We start from the raw sequence: 20,654 nt of genomic DNA on the forward strand, positions 1-20,654 counted from the left end.
TGATGATAATGTGTAAGTGATGGCTGCCTTTAGATTTGGGTGGAGGCTGGCTGCATATGGCTTGGGGGCCATACTTTGTTAAACCTGTAGCTGAAACTATCTCAGATCTGTCCCGTGAACTCAACAGTTTGGGAGGCTTGCTGCTTTGAACAATGTATTTCTGAAACATTGATGTTCCAGGAGGAAGAGCCCTTTGAGAGCACCAGTGAGGAGGAGTCTGGTGCTGAGGACCACCAGAATCTCAATTCTGTCGTTGATGTCGAGGACCTCGGCAGAATTATGAATTGTGTGAAGAAGGAAAAGGTACTGTAACTTTGGGAAATCGTGAACCTGGATCCCGCTGTTAGCTAACATCTAACGTTTGCCTCCTGTCTTGAGAGTTTTATACTTCTTTGCCATTTTCACATGAGCTTTGTGAAAATCTTCCCTCTAAGCCCTGTGAAAATGAGCTTGTAGTAGGACAGGCAGATTTTAGGGCAGGACTTGAGGGAAGGGTGGATGGTTAGAGGGACGTCAAGTGTTGTGGCTGAGGAGACAGGGTGAACAGTGTGACGATGGACTTGTGCTGAGATTCTAAGTGGAACTCTCTTTCCTTTTTTTTAATGTTTATAATTATTTTTGAGAGAGAGAGACAGAAAGAGACAGAGAGAGAGTGCGAGCACACAAGCTGGGGAGGGGCAGAGAGACCCAGAATCTGAAGCAGGCTCTAGTCTCTGAGCTGTCAGCCCAGAGCCTGACATGGGGCTTGAACTTATGAACTGCAAGATCACAAACTGAGCCAAAGTCGGACCTTTAACCGACTGAGCCACCCAGGCACCCCCCCCTCCCCCCCCAAGTGGAACTCTCTTAAACCTGCTTCCGCCTCACATAGATGGAGTGGTATTGGGCTTAGGGAAGCACATTGGTCTGTGGGTGTTGAGATCAGTGTGGTTGGGGGCCCTAGGAATGTAGGAAACATCAGTTGGGGCTGTCCTTGCTGAGATGAGTGCGAGACTACGGTGAAGCAGGAGTCCACGCAGATTCCAGTGATGTGAAATGGAAGTCGTATGATATACCCAATCGCATAAAAGTGTATAGACTCCATTTATGTGTGAGTTTTGGGAAATGAGAATATACTACACTGGAATTGTGCCCAGTGCCCAAGCTTTAGAAACAAAAGAAGTAAAACTACAGAAAAATCCAAGAAAATCAATGATAAAATTGACACAAACTCAGATGAAAGAAATCCGGAAGGTAGCAGGATATAATGTAAAAAGCCAATAGCCTTTATATTTCCAAGCAATAACCAGTTAGAAGCCGTAGTGGAAGAGAAGGCCCCATTTACAACAGCTGTATAACAGATAAATAAGTACTTAAAAATAAATTTAGAAAGAAAGATCCTAAATCTGTATGATGGAAACCGAAAACATTCCTGAACAGAGATATCTCTTGTTTTTAGATGCAGTGACTCACTCACTGTTCTAAAGATGCCACTTCTCTTTAAGTTAATATGTAAATTTGATGAAATCTCATTATAAGTTTCAGTAACTGTTTTTTCCCTAGAGCTAGCCTGGTTGATTCATGTGGAAAAATAAACATGCAAGAATAGTTAGGAAATCCTTGGTATAATGATGAGAAAGACTAGCGCTACCAGATAGTGAAACTTACAACGAGGCATCTGTAATTAAAACTGTGTTTTGGGGGTGCCTGGGTGGCTCAGTTGGTTAAGTGTCTGACTTAAGCTGAGGTCATGATCTCACCGTTTGTGAGTTCAAGTCCCTTATCAGGCCCTGTGCTGACAGCTCGGAGCCTGGAGTCTGCTTTGGATTCTGTCTCTCTGTCTCTCTCTCTCTCTCTCTGCCCCTCCCCTGCTCACACTTGGTCTGTCTCTCTCTCTCTCTCTCTCAAAAATAAACATTAAAAAAACAAAAACAAAACAACAAAAAAAACCCTGTGTTTTGACTCCTGTTGAGACAGATTGATGCAGCAGAATAAAATACCAGGAGTAGATCCAAGAATATATGGGGATTTCATATATAATAAAGGTGGCATCTCTTTTCCCTGGCAGGGGAATCACATGACAACCAGAAAGCTATCTATGAATGTTTTCTTGGCTCTGTGCCTCTCACATACATCACAATGTACTCCCAATTGGGTCAGAGAACTTGTTGAAAAAAATTTATAAGTAATAGAATCAGACTCATTATTTTATAACTTAGATAAAAGTTTTCTGTATGATTCAAGATCTAGAAGCAAGAAAAGGTTGAATTTACCAATGAGTTTTAAAAAGATTTGCATGGTTATAAGCATATCAAAAGACAAATGATAGGAAAGTATGGGGCTCCTGGGTGGCTCAGTCATCCTTCGGGTAAGCATCTGACTCTTTGATACTGACTCAGGTCCTGACCTTGCAGTAGTGGGATCAAGCCCGGCATTGGGCTCTGTGCTAAGCATGGAGCCTGCTTGAGATTCTCTCTCTCTCTTTTCTTCTCTGCCCTTTTGCTGCTTGCACGTGTGCTCTTTTTCTCTCTTTAAAAAATAAATAAACTTCAAAAAAATTACAAAAGGGGAAATATTTGCTTCTTATGTAATAAAGAAGGGGTTTATTTTTCTACTATACAGAGCACTCTTAAAAATCAAAAGAAAAAAGTCCTAAAACCTAATAGAAGACATTGGCCAAACATCTGAATAGGCAAGTCTCAGAAAAAGCTCTACAAATAGACTTTAAGCATCTGAAAAAAATGCTCAAATTCACTCCTAATAAAAGACATACACATTAAAACTATTCTGGCATACATTTCTCACCTACCAAAATAGCAGCAGTTCAGAAATCGGACAGCTTCCGTAGCTGGTGAGGCTTTGGGAAAACAGGTGCTCACACCTTGCCGAGGGGAGTCCAGAACGGTGTGACCTGTGTGGAGGGGCTTTGGATTCACACACATTTATTCATGATGCAGCAGGCCTGACTGTGTGAATTTGCCTCGAAGATCCATCTTTCCACATACCAAACAGCAGGCGCACAAGGTTATGCCACAAGGATATATAGCAAACAGCTGCCAGAGACTGGTTGAGAAAAACAAGATACATCCCCACAATATAGACCCTGTTGTGCATCTGCGAAAAATAAGGTGGATTCGAGTGTATTTATGTGATTTTCATGTGGTGTTGGATTTCCTTTGGAGGTTGATCTGAACATAAGAGTTTTTTCTAAAAAAGTATGTTTATATTGTCATGGCTCATTTGCACATTTGTAATTTGAGTGGTATGTGTGTACAAAACAGTATTTTGTGGCTGTGTTTACAGAAAGAAACTTTCATGTTCTGACAACACTGAACACCCAGTTCTGTTCAGTTCTGACACTAGCTACCTAGAGTTAGCATCAGACTTTGCAGATTTAGGGCATAGTCTTGCAACAAGACTGCCTCCACCACAGACGGCAGCTCTAAGTAGGGGCCCCGTGCACTTCCGACCAACTGGCCTACTTTTGGGGTCTTGTGATTGCCCTCAGTTTCGGTAATTTGCTAGAGTGACTCAGAGCTCACTGAAAGCACTATACTTAAGTTTCAGAGGATACAAATTAGAAACATCCAGGTGGAAAAGACACACAGGGAATTTTGAGAGTAGAGGGGTGGGGAGGAGACTGGGGAGTTTCCATGCCCTCACCATGTGGAATTCCAGGCACATCCTCCCTTCCCATCATATCTGTGTGTTCACTACCTAGGAAGCTAGTTAGTTAGCATCCAGAATTTAAAAAAAATTTTTTTTAATGTTTATTTATTTTTGAGACAGAGCACAAGCAAAGGAGGGGCAGAGAGAGAGGGAGACAGAATCTGAAACAGGCTGCAGGCTCTGAGCTGTCAGCACAGAGTCTGATGCAGAGCCTGAACCCACGAACTGCGAGATCATGACCTGAGCTGAAGTTGGACACCCAACCAACTGAGCCACCCAGGCGTCTCAGCATCCAGAATTTTTATTGGGGTTTTGTCGTGTAGGCTCGATTGATTAGACTTGGGCCATGTGATTCTCCAGCTGACCTCCTCCTCTGTTTCTTTCCCTGGAGATCCAGCTGGCCCAGAGTTTGTCTTTCTGGTGGCCAGCCTGTGTGCTAAAGCTATCTAGGCTCACCCCCTCAGTCACCTCATTTGCACAACAATGACCCTTCTGGAATGTAGAAAATGCCAAGGTTTTTTGAAACTCTGTGCCAGGAACTGGGGACAAAGAACAGATGTATTCTTTGTTAGGCCACAGACCTAGAAACAAACATGGTGAGCACCCAGATCTTGTTTTCTAAATATCCTACCTCATTGAAAGGAATCCGGGTTTCTTGGAGAAATAACTGATTCAAGGGTTGAGGAAGGGAGAGTAACAGATGGGCCTGGGACATCTTGTTGGGCAAGTAGATCCTCAACGACTGACGGAGACCTGGCAACAGGACCTAGGAACCAGCTTGAAGAGTTTCCCACAGGCCACACTGGGGACACTTTGAGCACCAAAAATGAACATAATGATTATATAATGGACATAATGGATTGTATTGCATCCAAAAAAAAAAATCAGTCCTTTTGCTACTCAACAAAAGGGAGCTACAGGGGAAAGTCTTTTTTTTTTTTAAATTATTTAATTTTTTAAAATGTTTTATTTATTTCTGAGAGAGTGAGAGACAGCATAAGCAGGGGAGGCTCAGAGAGAGAGGGAGATACAGAATCTAAAACAGGCTCCAGGCTCTGAGCTAGCTGTCAGCAGAGCTCGATGCGGGGCTTGAACCCTGAACCATGAGATAATGACTTGAGCCACCCAGGCGCCCCAGGAGAAAGTCTTCATAGAAGGTTTCTGGATAAGAAATACAGAGGGCATGATAGAATTAGATAATCATTTGTTTTCTGTCCCTAGTATAATAATTAATTTAAGCAAGGATTGCATGATATGCCTTTGGGGAACATATAGGCACATATTCTCAAAATATCATCCCAGAAGCTAACCCACTTAGACCTGCCAAAAATAGATACATCACTGGGGGAAAAATGCCCTACAGATTAATTGCTAATTACAAAGGATAAAATATACCTTTACAAATGGAGTGACTAGGTGATTTTCACCTATACCAAACAGTCAAATTTAGTTTCATCATTTGTATTAAAATGACCTTGTGTCCCTCCTGATATGATGGGTAGTGAGATGTATACAATATCAGCTCTGTAGTTTTGTGTCAAAAATGTTTAGCCTACATCTAATTATGGGGAAACACTCAGACAAATCCAAAAAGTGGGACAGTCCAGACTCTTTAAAAAAAGAGTCAATGTCATAGACAAAAGCAATAACAATACATGGGGTGAGGATGGGTCCAAGGTTGAAAAAGACTAATGAAACATGACTAAATGCATTGTGTAACCTATGATCTTGAATCAAAGAGAAAAGGTCATTGACTGGACATTTGAGGATATTTGAAATAGATTTTTTATTAGATAATATTGGATTTTCGTTGATTTCCCTTGTTGTAATGATGGTGTTGTAGTTCTACCGTTCTGTCACATCGCTTTTTAGGAGATGCGTTCCATAGTGTTTAAGAGTGAAGTGTTATAGTGTCTATCAGTGGTTCAGCAAAATTTTCTTTCTACACATACACACACGTGTATTTTATAGATGTGTATGTGTGTGCATGGAAGGGTAGACAGTAACGATCAAGCAGAAGTGGTGAATCTCGGGGAAGGGACTCTCAGTCTTCATTGTACCTTTTAGCTTTTCTGAGGATATGAAATAGAAAGTATGCAAGGAACTACTTTCTCTCCATGCTCCCAAAACAAAACAAAAAAATCTAGTATCAACTGAATTATAAAGTAAACAATTTATGATATTGCCATATGAGACTATCTCCCAGTTTTTGGTAGGGTCAGTTTTGAATTATATAAGGTCCTAAGAACTTATTTACTGCATAAAACATTAGGACTCTCATTTTACTCAGGGTGGTCCCATACTCTAACAAATGGTAATATAAGGAAACAAATTTAATGTTTATTTAATTTTGCCTGGTTAAAATTTTTTTCACTGCAAATTAACATAGTTAAAAAATAAAAATTTAGAAAATAAAGGGCCAAAATCTAATAATTCTATCACCCCAGAAAAATCACTATTAGCATTTGGAATGTTTATTTTAACTTTGTTTCCCATGCACCCAAATCTATTATAAAAATCTTTGTGATATTTTCAAGTATTTTTTACAATCTCACTTAAAAATCTTACAGACTTTTTTTCTCCCAGGGAAACCTTTTTTAAAATTAATGTTTTAAATGTTTTATTTATATTTGAGAAAGAGAGAGAGTGTGGGTACGAGGGGAGGGTCAGAGAAAGAGGGGGAGACACAGAATCTGAAGCAGGCTCCAGGCTCTGAGCCATCAGCAGAGCCTGACGTGGGGCTCGAATCCACAACCATGAGATCATGACCTGAGCCAAAGTCGGCCGCTTAACTGACTGAGCCACCCAGGTGCCCCCAGAAAAATCTTTTAAAAGTAGTAAATACTGGTATAGCCAGTGTTATAAACAAGGATTACTTTTGGGACGTTATAGAAACTGCTTTGTTTTGAGTTTTACTGTCCCTTTCAGCTTGCACAGGAGGAAGAACTGGCAGATTTCATGACACTTCTGGTCATTTTTGGTAATAAAGTGTTACAGACACTTGAAGACACAAAGTCATTTCTTTTTTTTAAGTTTATTTATTTATTTTGAGAGAGAGAGAGAGGCAGGCAGAGGGAGAGGGAGAGAGAATCCCAAGCAGGCTCCCCACTGTTAGCGTAGAGCCGGATGTGGAGCTCAAACTCATGAACTGTGAGATCATGACCTGAGCTGAAACCAAGAGTCGGGTGCTTAGCCCACTGAGCCACCCAGGCTCCCCTAAGACACAAAGTCTTAATAAATTGACAGTAGGATGCTCAAGCCTATGTAATATGTAGTAAGTAATCCTAAAGAAACTAAGTCAAAGTTTCCTATTTAACTCAAATGTGAAACTCCTCCCCTCTTGTCTGCTTTCTGGCCTGTTTGCTACCTGCTGTTTTGGATCTGCTTAGGGGCTGGATGGGGAGCAGGAGAGAGAGAAAAGTAGGCAGTTCTTACGTGGCACTGTCCTAAGGTGATGACTGTGTGCTCTCTCCCCTCGTCCAGTTTAAAGTTGACTTTTCCTCCAGCTGGCATGCTCACTGCTTCTTTTTTTAACTTAATTTTATTAAAACATTTTTTTAATGTTTTATTTATTTCTGAGAGAGAGAAAGAGAGAGAGACAGCATGAGCAGGGGAGGGTCAGAGAGAGGGAGATACAGAATCTGAAACAGACTCCAGGGTCTCAGCTAGCTATCAGTACAGAGGCCGATGAGGGGCTCGAACTCACGAACCACGAGATCATGACCTGAGCCGAAGTTGGACGCTCAACCGATTGAGCCACCCAGGTGCCCCATCACTGCTTCTTTATCCATGGCGTCTCCTGCCAGGTTCCTTGCACTGAGCAGGTGCACCCTGAGAAGCGTGCTGCTGGTGGTAGCCCCTGCTTCCTCTGAGCCCTGTGCCTCTGGCTTCCTCTCTTTGAAGTCTGCCCTCTGTTTTCCTCTCTGGTTGCCCAGTTGGTCAGCGTCTAAGATCACCCCTGCCTTCACTTGTGTGCATTCTCAGGGGAACACTCCTGAGTTCTTTATTCTGGGAGGACAGGCTGATTTCTACCCAGCCACAGTGCTCACTTGCTAAGGACACTAGTCAGTCCTTTGGTGTCTGGATTTGCTGGGCAGGAGTCCTACACCGATCAGTGATGCCCCTGAGTGCAGGGCATACAGGCAGCTTCTTTGAGGGGCCCCGCTGGTGTGACAAGGCACCTTCTCCCTCCCCCCATCCCCCAGCCATGTGAGGAGGGGAAGTGGAATCTCAAAATACCTTACCAACATTCTCCAAAGATATTTTCAAAAATCTCTGTCTTTACCTCTGTATGCTCTATCCTTTCACATCCTTGATGTGAGGGAGGTGTTTTTAAAGTTTCTGGTTCTCAGCTAGTCCCTTTGAAAATTCATAACTTGATCTGACCCTCCCTTTGGAGTTTCACTTGATTTCATACCCTCTTCACATATGTTTAAAAGATTCCAAGAATACAGCTCCCTGCCCCTGTTCTTCCTAAATCTGCTTTTCACAGGAAGCCAGACTTTCTAGTTGGGCAGTATTGGTCCGGGTGTTTTACTGCTCTTAAAAACACACCTGCGTTTTGGTCTGACTTTGATTTTCTGGCTACACAGACAGGATCATTTTGTTCTCCCAAGTCTGCAGACTGCTTGTTTTCATCTAACACGACAGCTTTCCAGTGCTGTCATACAGAGTTACCCGGTTCACTGTAATGTTTATATAGTGGTCTAGGAATATGTCCCATAATGTATTTGGCTCTTGATTAACATTTAGTCAAGAGTTTGAACACTCTTGCTCTTATATTTTTTGTGGCTGGTATAAATTTATCTTAAGAATAAGTTCATAAAATTGAAATTTCTGGATCACAGGAGATTTTATATCTGTGTCTACATTTACACACACACACACACACACACACACACACACGCATTTTTTTTAAAGTAATCTCTGTATCCAACATGGGGCTTGAACTTACAACCCCGAGATCAAGAGTCGTATGTTCTACCAACTGAGCCAGCCAGGGACCTTTTTTTTTTTTTTTTTTTTTTTTTTAAAGTAAGCTCCATGCTCAGCAGAGCCCAGTTTGGGCCTTGAACTTACAACCCTGAGATCAAGACCTGAGTGGAGGTCAAGAGTTGGACGCTTAACCAGCTGAGCCACCCAGGCACTCTGGGATTTTATAGTATTAATAGATGTTTCCAAATTGCCCTATACAAAATTGAAAACATTTTTAGTTCTTCTAATAGGAGAGAGATGAGATAGCCTATTTCTCTATACCTTTGCCAACCCTCAGGCGTGATCACTCTTTTAAGTCTTGCCAGCCTGAAAAGTGAGAAATAATGACCTGATTTTAATTTGTATTTCTTTCATTTTGAGTGAGGTTGAACATGTTTTCCCGTGAACCACCTCTTTCTCCCTACTTAGATAAACTACAAGGTCTCAGGGCATAGTCCCCAAGACTGCTTTCACGTCTGACACCAATAGCAAGTTTCGGGAAAGGGGGCTCCTGAAAACTACCCTTAGGTCTGATACTTTGCTAGAAAGAATCACAGAACAACCTCGAAGCTGTTGTCCTCATGCTGTGGTTTGTTGCTGGGAAGGGGTACAGAACATCAGCCAAAGGAGGAAACGCATAGAATAGATTCAAGAAGCATTCTTTTGTCCTCATCAGGATGAGGTGACACCTGAGCTTTGGTGTCCAGTGTTTACTGGGGCTTCGTTCTGTAGCCATGACTGATTGACTGCCCCTGGGTTGAACTCAATCTCCGGCACCTTCCCCCCACTTGAAGTCAGGTGCGATCTGAGGGGCCCACTGTGAGTTGGTGCTGTCACTCAGGAAATTCCAAGGGATTCCATGTTACTTTCCAGGAACTGGGGATGATGGCCAGATTCCCCTTTGGGCAAGGCCAAATTTTTCCCTATGCCCTGTCCTGTGTGCATTTTTATATTGGGTGGGTTGGCTTCTTTTGTAAGGCTCATAACCAAAAAATTCTTGGCTGGGTGTAAAACTCTAAGCCAATGTATCCAAAATTGCTTCTCAGTTTAAAATTGCTCTCCATCTGGGGCGCCTGGGTGGCTCAGTCGGTTAAGCGTCCAACTTTGGCTGAGGTCATGATCACACAGTTCGTGGGTTTGAGCCCCGCGTCCAGCTCTGTGCTGACAGCCAGCTCAGAGCCTGGAGCCTGTTTTGGATTCTGTGTCTCCCTCTCTCACTGACCCTCCCCTGCTCACGCTGTTTCTCTCTCTCTCTCAGAAATGAAAAAAAAAATTAAAATTGCTGTCCATCTTCCCTGTGGTTGTAGCACTTTTGTTCTGTATTTCTGAATACTTCCATGTGTGGGTTGTGTCTGTCATTTTTAGTAGCTCCTGTATTTCAGAAGCCCCTGGCAGAGGAGCTATTAAGAATGACAAGTGCGTGGAGTGTGGGTTCCGGGATTGGCCCAGCCTGTGTGTAACTCAGTGGTCTGAGGGCACAGCTTCACCTTTCCCAGCCTTAATCCCCTTGTCTGAGGAACAGGGGCCTCTCCCTTCCTTACAGGTATGAGTCAGATGCAAACATGCACCTGACTGTGTGTCATCACCTCTAAAAGCCTGACAGATGTCAAAGTGAGAAGGAAGTTTGGTTAGATATTTTAAACTGGTTTATACATTTTCCTAGAGCTGGCCATTTAGGCTGAGTCAGGTTTTCTGCTGGTAAAATTAGCACTGGTTTGAGACCTTTCTACTTTTTAAAAAAAAAAATGTTTATTTATTTTGAGAGAGAGTGCGAGTGGGGGAGGTGCAGAAAGAGAGGGGGACAGAGGATCCGAAGTGGGCTCTACGGTGACAGCAGAGAGCCTGGTATGAGGCTTGAAATCACAAACTGCGAGATCACAACCTGAGCCAGAGCTGGACACTCAACTGAATAAGCCACCCAGGTGCCTGAGACCTTTTTATTTTTAAAAATGTATTAACAGTTCTTAGGTTATATTTCCCCCAAATTGATGTATTGGGTCAAAGCAAATGTATAGTTTTATGACTCTTAATTAAGAATCTGGAGTATTTTTTAGTGGCAAAACGGTCTTAAAACAGGATAGATTTCAGTGCATGAGATACCTGATTTGGGTAGATTTCTGGATTTTTACAGAGAAGATATTTATTTATTTATTTATTTTTTTTACAAATAGTTTATTGTCAAATTAGTTTCTACATAACACTCAGTGTTCATCCCCAAAGTGCCCTCCTCCATGCCCATCCCCCCCTTCCCCCCACATCCATCAGTCCTCAGTTTTTGTCAGCATTCAAGAGTCTCTCATGGTTTGCCCAGAGAAGATATTTAAAGCTTTGTTTGTAGTGAGTGAGGTTTGTAATAATTGTTTCTCCAACTTTAGTGAGGCATGATTGACAAATTGTATGTGTTAGGGTTGTACACTGATTTTTTAAAAGGTGTGTAATATGATTTGATATGTGTATACATTGTGAAACGATTACCACAATCAAATTAAGCAATCCATCACCTCACATAGTTACCTCTTGTGTGTGTGTGTGTGTGTGTGTGTGTGTGTGTGTGAACATTTCAGATCTAATTTCAGCAAATTTCAAGTGTATGGTAAGTTTGGAATAATTTGTGGGTTCATTTTCTCTTTGCTTTTCATCTCTGTCCATTAGGGGGCACTGGAGAGAAAGAACAAATGAAGATTTTGAACATCTGTGTGAATTTTTTGAAATGAAATGATTTTGGACTTTATGAACTTGAAGCAGTTGATTTGGGACATTTTAGATTTCTCATAAGATCATTAGATTAGGGGCAAAAATAAATATTTTTCCACCTTCAGTGTGACATGAAAATGAAACCACCAGTTTCTCTGTTTTTCTTTACTGTTAGCTTATGGTAGAGTTTCCAAGTATGTCTCTCATTTTATATTGGATAGAACACGCTGATCTACTGCTTGGCTTTTTTCCCCCCATGAATTTTTTTGGCATTTTCGTTGGGGTCCATTCATACATATTCCCGTGTTGCTTTCTGCCCGGTCGTTACCAGGCATTGCACAAAATCTCCCCAGATGCTGCCGTAGAGGAGGCACTAGTGCTTGTTAGCATTGGCTCGAGGGTTGGGCCAAAGTACACCTATTATATGACCTCTTTCTGAGTAAAACTCAACTGAGTTTTGTGGAGTATGCTGTCTCAGCCTGTGGGTCTTTGGCAAATTATTTTACTCTCTGCTCTTGTTTTCTCGTCTCTAAAGTAGGAGATAATAAAAGTAGCCTCTTATAAAGTTGTTAGGAAGCTTAACTAAGTTCATTCGCTGACACCCTTTATTTTGTTGCCTGCCACATAGTGTGTACTTGGTAACTATGAACTATTACTGTACAAGCAGCTATCTTCAAATAGGATGGGTTTGCTCCGACTGGTGTCCCACTGTGGTGTTCTACCTCCCTCCGTCTGTAGCAAGGTCCAAGGCGGTAGTTCTAGGGCTGAAGAGGATTCGAGGGGTGGGAGCGATGTCCAAGAACAAGAGAGCTAAGTGGGAAACATTGGAAGGTTAGGAGGGCAGGTGCAGATGCAGAGCGATGGGGTGCTAGGGCGAACAGCACGTTTGGGGAACAGTTTGGTGTGTCTGTGGTTTCAAGTAGGGGTGGGGGTGTGTGGAGAATGAACTAGAGAAGGAAGGCAGGGGCAGGGTCCTGGAGGCCTTTTCATTCTCCGTCATGGGGGTGTGAGCTTTACCCTACCGGCATTGGGAAGCGGTGTGATTTGATTGAATACGACGGATGGGTTGGGGGTGTAGGGAAGGAGGGTAGTTCCAGTACAGATTCAGGGTATTGGAGAAATCAAAGTACACATCGGATTATCTCATGTAATCCTCGCATTCACCTTGATATCCATACTATTATGATGTCCGCTTTACCAGTTTACAGGGTAGGAAGTAGGTTTTGAGAAGTAAAGACATTTGTCTGAAGTCAGATGGCTGATAGGCTTGAAGGTGGTGGGGTCAAGCCTGGAGTCCATCTCTTTGTTTCAGCTCCCGGGAGAGAAGTGGTTTTTAGAAGAGAATCTGAAGAATTGGGTAGAGCACAGGGAGTCTGCAAGAGCCTGGCAAGTTCTTAGGTTGTTTTTTGGTTTTTCTCGTGGTTGTGATTTGTAAATGTAGAGCAGGATGTTTCTTTTTTTTTTTTTCCTGCAGTAAATAAATGTTAAATACTCCCCACAGCATGTTCCGGTGAAGCAGACAGACAGTGATATGAGTATCAGTAGTTTTGGAAATAAATGGTCAATGCTTGGTAATTACTCACCAGAGAAGCATTTCAGTTTATGACAGGATCTCGGTGGGTCCAGTTCTTAGTACTGCAGCGGATACCACAAAGCTGTTCTTTCTTTCTTATGTCTAAGGCTTTGGGTGTCTGATTCACCCAGAAATACAAGGCGACCCATTCCTGCAAACGCCTTTAAACCAGCTGTTCCACCCATGGCCTGTGCGGCCAGGAGCACAGAAGGCCACTTGTGATGCCTTCTGGAATTGTCTCTGTAAGTCAGGTTATCCAGAATAGAGTCACCAGGTCAGAGGAAAACCATTTGGAAGCACTTGACACATCTGGTCAAACCGCTTTTCAGAAAGTTCAGAAAGCTTCCCTAAAACCTAGTAAACAGAAAAACTTCGAGTCCTGTTGAAAATTTGTCATTTAAAAACGGAGCTGTGACAAGTAAGTGGCCCATAGGTGGTTCCTTTAAAGAAAAGGAACCTGCAGAAGCCGGGTTAAATTGCAGCAGTTTTAGTTTCCGTACCCAAAGGAGATTTTTTAATGTTGAAAGTTGCCAGATCTAGAATCAGTTGCCAAAAGAAGGGAGATCTACTTTTTTAGAGCTAGGGATGGCCGTCTGGTAGCTCGGAAGCATTTGTCCTTTGGTCAGCATTTACCGAATTCCCACCGTGTGCAGGCAAGGCTCCAGGCTTAGGCGCGCCGACTGTATAGAAAAATGACCTTGGGAGAGAACCTGGCGCTTCTCTTCTCTGCATGACTTGATAAGGAAGGGAATCACCTGATGGATCAATGAAATAAACAGATTGAAACAATCAGAAGGGCTTTTTCCCAGAAGAAATGTGTGTTTGCTTTGGTAATGAAAAGCTCGTTTGTGGCAAAACACCTGTTTGGCACTTACCCGGCTAGGTGGAATTTTACCTTAAAATCTTTAACGGATGCCTTTTGTGCCGTGTCTTATTTCCCAGGTGTTATTTGGGATGGTACTGTGGTTTCTGGGACAATGGTACGAAAATGAATTAGGTCATATTGTATAATTTTTTTTTTTTTAGAAAATTGGTACCACTTTTGCTCCCATGATTATGTAAGTTTAACGTAGTTCTGTTTGTTTATAAAGGACTTTTCACTTACCTATAGTCATTTTTCAAAGTGCCTGGGAACTTAGCTTATAATTGGTTTTCCTTTTTGCATGCTGGGAAGCAGCAGCTTGGAGAGGACATTCGTTTTCCTTCAGGGCAGATGTGATGGGTTCGGGAGCTGCGAAGGGATGAAATTACAAGTTGGAGACGGGAAGACCGTTTAGTTTGGCTGCTGCACTTAGGAGGAACCAAGGCTGGTGTGCAGAGGCAATGGCATTGTGGATGGAGGGAGCCAGTCTGTGGGCATTAAACCTTTAAAGCTTGGTTACTCGTCAAACGGGGCATACAGGAGAGGGAGGAAGCAGTTGTGGGCTCTTCATTAATTTCTGTTCAGGCCGTGTAGCAGCTATATATGTTATATTCTGGGCAAACAGTGAACAGTGTCTGCACCTACCAGATTAGAATTCGGAGGGTGCTTTGCGCTTCCTTGGGGAATGTTATCGGCCATCATATTTCTTTTTAGAAATGAAGTTACTGCTGCATATGGAAGATGTGACTAAACTGCTGTAGAGACAGAGAATGGTGAATGTTTGTCCTGAATGCTCAGGGTCTCTCATTGTGGCCTCTGAGCGCTTTCCTATATAAATTTTGTATCTGAATGGTTGAAATGGAGGAGCCACACTCCTGTTTTATGATGGATAATTTCTCTAGTGATGGGACATGGATAATGTTCCATGACCGTTCTTTAAGAGTGTTCATTTGGGGGGGCGCCTGGGTGGCTTAGTTGGGTAAGCGTCCGACTTTCGCTTAGGTCATGATCTCACGGTTCGTGGGTTCGAGCCCCGCGTCGGGCTCTGTGCTGACTGCCAGCTCAGAGCCTGGAGCCTGTTTCAGTCTGTGACTCCCTCTCTCTCTGACCCTCCCCTGCTCATGCTGTCTCTCTCTCGCCTAGAAATAAATTAAAAAAAAAAAAAAAAAAAAAAAAGAGTGTTCATTTGGGGCACCCGAATGGCTCAGTCAGTTGAGCGTCTGACTTCGGCTCAGGTCACGAACTCGCGGTTCATGGGTTCGAGCCCTGCGCTGGGCTCTGTGCTGACAGCTGGCTCAGAGCCTGAAGCCTGTCTTTGGATTCTGTATCTCTCTCTCTCTCTGACCCTCCCCTACTCATGTTCTCTCTCTCTCCTTCTCTTTCTCAAATAAATAAAACATTAAAAAAAATAGAGTTCCTTTCATGGGAGTCAGAATTTGGTTTTTTGGGGTGTGTGTGTGTGTGTGTGTGTGTGTTTAACCACAAGAGGGTGTCTCTGGATCTCTGAGCACAGTGATCAGAGGCCAGTGTCATGGGTGGGTCCAGTTTTGGATTTATGTGGCCTTTGGGATAAGCAGCTATGCTTGGTGCTGTTTTGTGGTGACAGGCTTTTGAGAGCAATTCTTGCATGATTAGTAGGGAGTTCTAGTAACTTGCTGTGGAATTACCTTAGAGACATTTAAACGCTGTCAAGTTCAAGGGCAGTTCACCTTGCTCTACCACAGACATTTTTTTAAAAATTTTTTAAACGTTTATTTATTTAGGAGAGATAGAGCACATATGGGGGACGGGCAGAGGGAGAGAGAGAGGAAGACACAGAATGTGAAGCTGGCTCCAGGCTCTGATCCGTCAGCATAAAGCCTGGTGTGGGCCCGAACTCCCTGACCGTGAGATTGTGACCTGAGCTGAGGTCAGATACTTAATTAACTGACTGAGCCACCCAGGTGCCCCTTCCACAGACTTCCTTTTTAAGTTGACATCTTTTTAGGTGTGAAATAGACTTAAAAAAAAAAAAAAAGCCAAAGGATACTTTTGTTTTTAAATATTTTCAAAGAATAGCTGAAACTTAAAACTTTTAAATGCCTAGTAATACACTGATTACTTTTATATTTGATGAGAACAATTTCTTGATGTTTGTAAATGTTTTCAGTTCTATGTGGAAATGTGTAGTTGAAAACCATATTAACAGAAGCAAAATTGTTCATTAGCTTTGCATTTTGATTATATTTAGTAATTAGGAATGCTGCCTTTAGGACAGAAGTAACTCTGGATTTATGTTTCTCATTTGATACCTTTGAGTCTCTAAAGTAGTTTTTCACTGACTTCTAATTTTGGAGCAAATCTCTGAAGTAACAGACAAGGTAGAGAAGTTAACTCCAGATTTCATTGGTTCACCTTTCTGGGTTTTTTTTTTTTTTTTTTTTAAATCTGTTTTATATTTTTTGTATAGAGAACTTTGAATATTCACACAAGTAGAATGATCTAGTGAATCCCTGTCACCTGTTGTCCAGCTTCAAATAAGGACCATCCTCCCATCTGTATTAGTTGGAGGCAGATTTCAGACATCCAGGGACCTGTGAGGTGTTCTCACTACTGATTATCTGGGGGCGGGGCATTGAAAATGGACAGGCACTGAGGGTAGTCTAGGGCTTGGTGTAGGGCCGCTGCCAAGGTGAGTGATTTTGAATTTCTGCAGCTCTTAGTAAGACCTGGCAGCTGCTTCCTCTAAAGTGTAGCACAGACTTTGTGTGTTGCCTTGGAATTATTGATTAGCCTTCTACCATCTTGCAGAAAGGCATTGAAATAAGTTTAAAATATATGTACATAGAGTAAGATTTAAAAATAGAGGAAGAAGGCTGGGACGCCTGGGAGGCTCAGTTAGTTAAGCATCCCACTTCGGCTCAGGTCATGATCTCATAGTTTGTGGGTTCAAGCCCCGCATTGGGCTCTGCACTGACAGCTCAGAGCCTGGAGCCTGCTTCAGATTCTGTGTCTTCCTCTCTCTCTGCCCCTCCTCTGCTTGTGCTCTCTCTCTCTCTCTCTCTCTCTCAAAAATAAATAAACAAAAAAAATTTTTTTTAAATAAAGGAAGAAATCAGTGTAAAGGGTGAAGGTCATCATGTAGTGTGAAGCCACTTACAGAGAGTTCAAGATAAGCCCGATGTGAGACTTTACACAGCCATCAGCCTGCTGCTGAATTTTCTAGGGCCCAAAGTCAAAAGGAAACACAGCCAGCCTTATGTTATCCTTCAGATTTCTTTCTATCACTGAAGACACATTTTCCCCACAGGATCGTCTAGAAGAGGCACTGAGATGGCAGGTGGAGGAGTAATTTGGTCTCCAAACAAATGGCTGGCTGAGCAGCTCAGGGCACTATTTTAACTTGTTTTGGGGGTTTGTAGATATATAACCAGCAGTGTTCTATTTTATTGAACTCCTCTTATATATCAGGCATTATACCTGGTGATTTATTTCATTTAACTGCAACACTTCTGCTTTATTGATGTTACTTTCCTCCTTTTTCAGGTGAGGAAATTGAAATTCAGAGAAATAACTTGATGAATTTCGGCAGCTGTCGGTACTCAGATTGCTAAAAATAATTGACATCTAGATAAGTGGATTGTTGATTTACATTTTGCGGGTGTATGTGTTTGAGTATGTGGTTCCTTTTTTGGGAAAGCAGAGAGAAAAAAGACTGGCAGGCCTTCTGCTCACTGTCTGCCTGGGAACGCGGCCACTTTGCAGGAGACTGGCCTGTACGGACCCTGGTTCGCGACGCACCGTCTTACCCATGCCGCGCGTCCGTGCCCGTTGTGCTGTCATTCTCCTCGCTCACTGCCAGCTCTGAATTTTGTTCTTTTAATTTCAATGCAGAGAGAGAAGGAGCACCAGCAGGGGAACAGCGCTCTGGTCAGGAACACCGCGAAGGGTGAAGCCCCTGAAAGAAGGGCCATGATCACCCCTGCTCTCCGGGAAGCTCTTACTAAACAAGGTGAGGACCCTCCGGAGGCGCTGTCGCTGGACCGCGCTCCCAGGCACCCATCTGATACCCCCATGAGGAGCGTGATGTAAGGATTGCCGGGAGGGAAGGCCCGGCAGCTGCATCGAGGGAGCCTGTCTCGTTCCTGCGGGTCACTGGTGTTCTCCCCCACCCCCCGTGCTGGGTTTATTGGGATGTTGGCATCAGCATGGCTCAGGCACGCGGACAGAAAATGCCACCACCGGCCTCTTCACAGATCGTTTGTTAAGGGAAATTTATTAAATGCAGAAAAAAAAAAGCTTGTATCAACATTAGGCTGGGTCCGTTAGAAATGTTTCGTGTAGACACGCATCTGGGTTTTTGTGGTCCTAACTTATTAAGGAGGCCATACTTGAGAAGAAATGAAAATACTGATTTCCTATAGAAGAAGAGTGGTCAGTTGAGAGTCAGTGGACTGACTTCCTTCCCTCCCTCCATCTTTCTGTATTTATCGAGATGCTTTTGTGTGATAGTTCTGGCCATGCAGAGGAACTGAAGATGCAGTATCTTCTTCAAGGAGCCACCAGCCTCTTAGAGGAGACAGACAAGAATTTTCAGATCATAAATATATGTGTGTGTACATTACATATATATATATGTGTAATCTGCCTTTTAATAAGGATATTCAGACTATTTAAAGTGATTTTATGATAGGCTTATATCTTTCATGTAGCCATATGTTTTCTACTTATCTTGTGTTTTTTGATTTCCTTTCTCCAGTCTTCCGTCTCCTTTAAGTTTTTTGTTTTTTTTTTAAACGTTTAAGTGTTTATTTTTGAGAAAGAAAGAGAGAGAGACAGAGCGTGAGTGGGAGAGAGGTAGAGAGAGGATCTGAAGAAGGCTCCAGGCTCTGAGCTGTCAGCACAGAGCCCATTGCGGGGGTCAAACTCATGAACTGTGAGATCATGACCTGAGCCAAAGTGGGACGCTTAACTGTCTGAGCCACCCAGGCGCCCCTGTTTATTTTTGAGAGAGAGAGAGAGAGAGAGAGAGAGACAAAGCATGAGCAGTTAGAGAGAGGGGGAGACACAGAATCCAAAGCAGGCTCCAGGCTCTAGGCCCTGAGCTGTCAGCCCAGAGCCAGACGTGGGGCCTGAACTCATGAGCCATGAGATCATGACCTGAGCCGATGTCAGAGGCTTTACCGACTGAACCACTGAGGCGCCCCCATAGGTATTACTTGTGTTGATGTTTCTCATTCCTTCGTGTAGCTCTGTGTTCCCTCTGACAGCCTTTTCCTTCTGCCTGAAGGGCTTCATTTAGCATTTTGTGTAGTGCGGGTTTGTGGGTGCTGAATTTTTTCAGCTTTTGTGTATCTGAAAAAAGACTTTATTTTGCCTTCATCTTTGAAGGATATTATTTGATGGATTTGGAATCATAGGTTGATAACTATTTTTCTTACGATGCTTTAAAGGTATTCCACTTCGCTCCCATGGCTTCTGATGAGGCCTGTGTTGTCATCTTTTGTTTGTTCCTTTGGAAGTAATGTTTTTAGCCCCTGATACTCTTAAGATTTTCTATTTTCTTTTAATTATGGATTTTGAGCAATTTAAGTATAATGTGTTTCAACATAGTTTTCTTCATGTTGCTTTTACTTGGGATTTGTTGAGCTTCCTGGTTTTGTAGATTTATAATTTTAATCAAATTTGGACAGATTCTGGCCATTATTTCTTCAAATATTTATCTGCCACTCCCTCTCTCTCTCTTCATTGGGGACTTTAATTACATGAATTTGACCTACATCTCACTGATACTATTTTCATTATTTTTTAAAATTCTTTTTTTGGGACGCCTGGGTGACTCAGTTGGTTGAACATCCAACTTCAGCTCCGATCGTGATCTCACTGTTTGTGGGTTCAGGCCCTGCGTTGGGCTCTGTGAGCTCGGGGCCTGGAGCCTGCTTTGGATTCTTTGTCTCCCTCTCTCTCTGCCCCTCCCCTGCTCACACTCTGTCTCTCAAAAATAAATAAACATTAAAGAAAATTTTTAAAAAATTCTTTTTTCTGTTCTACTTTTCATTTTAGGATAACTTCTATTGCTGTGTTTTCAGGTATAATTTAGTAATCTTTCCTAATGTCTAATCTTCCATTTATTCTATCCAGTGTTTTTTTTTTCAGCTTCGACATTACAGCTTTCATCTCTAGAAGTTTAATGTCAGTCTTTTTATATTCTCCATATCTCTACTTAACTTTTTGAGCCTACGGATTACAGTTAGACAAATGTTTTAATGTAATTCTAACATTTGTGTCATTTCTGGGTCAGTTTGGTTGCTGGATTATTTCCCCATTGGTCATGCTGCATGCTTGGTTAATGTGATTAGATGCCAGATCTCATTTTACCCTGTTGGGTGCTATATTTTTGTGTTCCTGTAAAACATTCTTGAGCTTTGTTCTAGGATGAAGAGCAGTTACTTGAAAACAAGTTTGAGCCTTTTAATCTGGCTTTTATGACTTGTTAAGTGAGACCAGAGCTGACTCAGAATATGGCTAATTACTTAAGACTATTGGGGCAAAACTCTACTGTGTACTCTGCTCGACGCCTTGTGAATCTTAAGCTTCTGACTGGTGTGAATAGTCACAGTTCCCAGCTGGCTGTGAGCACCAGGCACCCCTCCAGTCTTTTAAGATGGTTCTTTCCCATTCTTGGTTAGCTTTTCTCTCACATATTCATGAAGCGGCATTCAGGCAGATATTTCTAGGAATCCTCTACAGATTCTTGAGTTTAAGCTCTGTGTAGCTTTGACTCTCTGGTACTCAGTTCTGCAAACTCTAGCCGTGTGGGCTCCCCAGACTCCTGCTTCCACGTCCTCAACTCTGAGGAAATACCCAGCTGTGTGTGGGTTGCCTCTCCCTGCCACACAGCCTGGAAATTTTGAAGGCAGTAAG

At 42.6% G+C, this 20,654-nt stretch overlaps 1 protein-coding gene across 1 annotated transcript in view; it reads left to right on the forward strand.

The window, feature by feature from the left end:
- Positions 1-20,654, forward strand: part of LOC120235688 (S-adenosyl-L-methionine-dependent tRNA 4-demethylwyosine synthase TYW1) — a 201,939-nt gene that overhangs the window by 17,871 nt on the left and 163,414 nt on the right. Inside the window, exons 7-8 of the mRNA XM_039238105.1 lie at positions 181-303; positions 17,625-17,742. Coding sequence (XP_039094036.1) covers positions 181-303; positions 17,625-17,742 — 241 coding nt within the window. The remainder of the gene's footprint in view (positions 1-180; positions 304-17,624; positions 17,743-20,654) is intronic.

The sequence above is a fragment of the Hyaena hyaena genome, unplaced genomic scaffold, assembly GCF_003009895.1.
Source record: "Hyaena hyaena isolate Hyena2069 unplaced genomic scaffold, ASM300989v1 scaffold_135, whole genome shotgun sequence".
Classification (NCBI taxonomy): domain Eukaryota; kingdom Metazoa; phylum Chordata; class Mammalia; order Carnivora; family Hyaenidae; genus Hyaena; species Hyaena hyaena.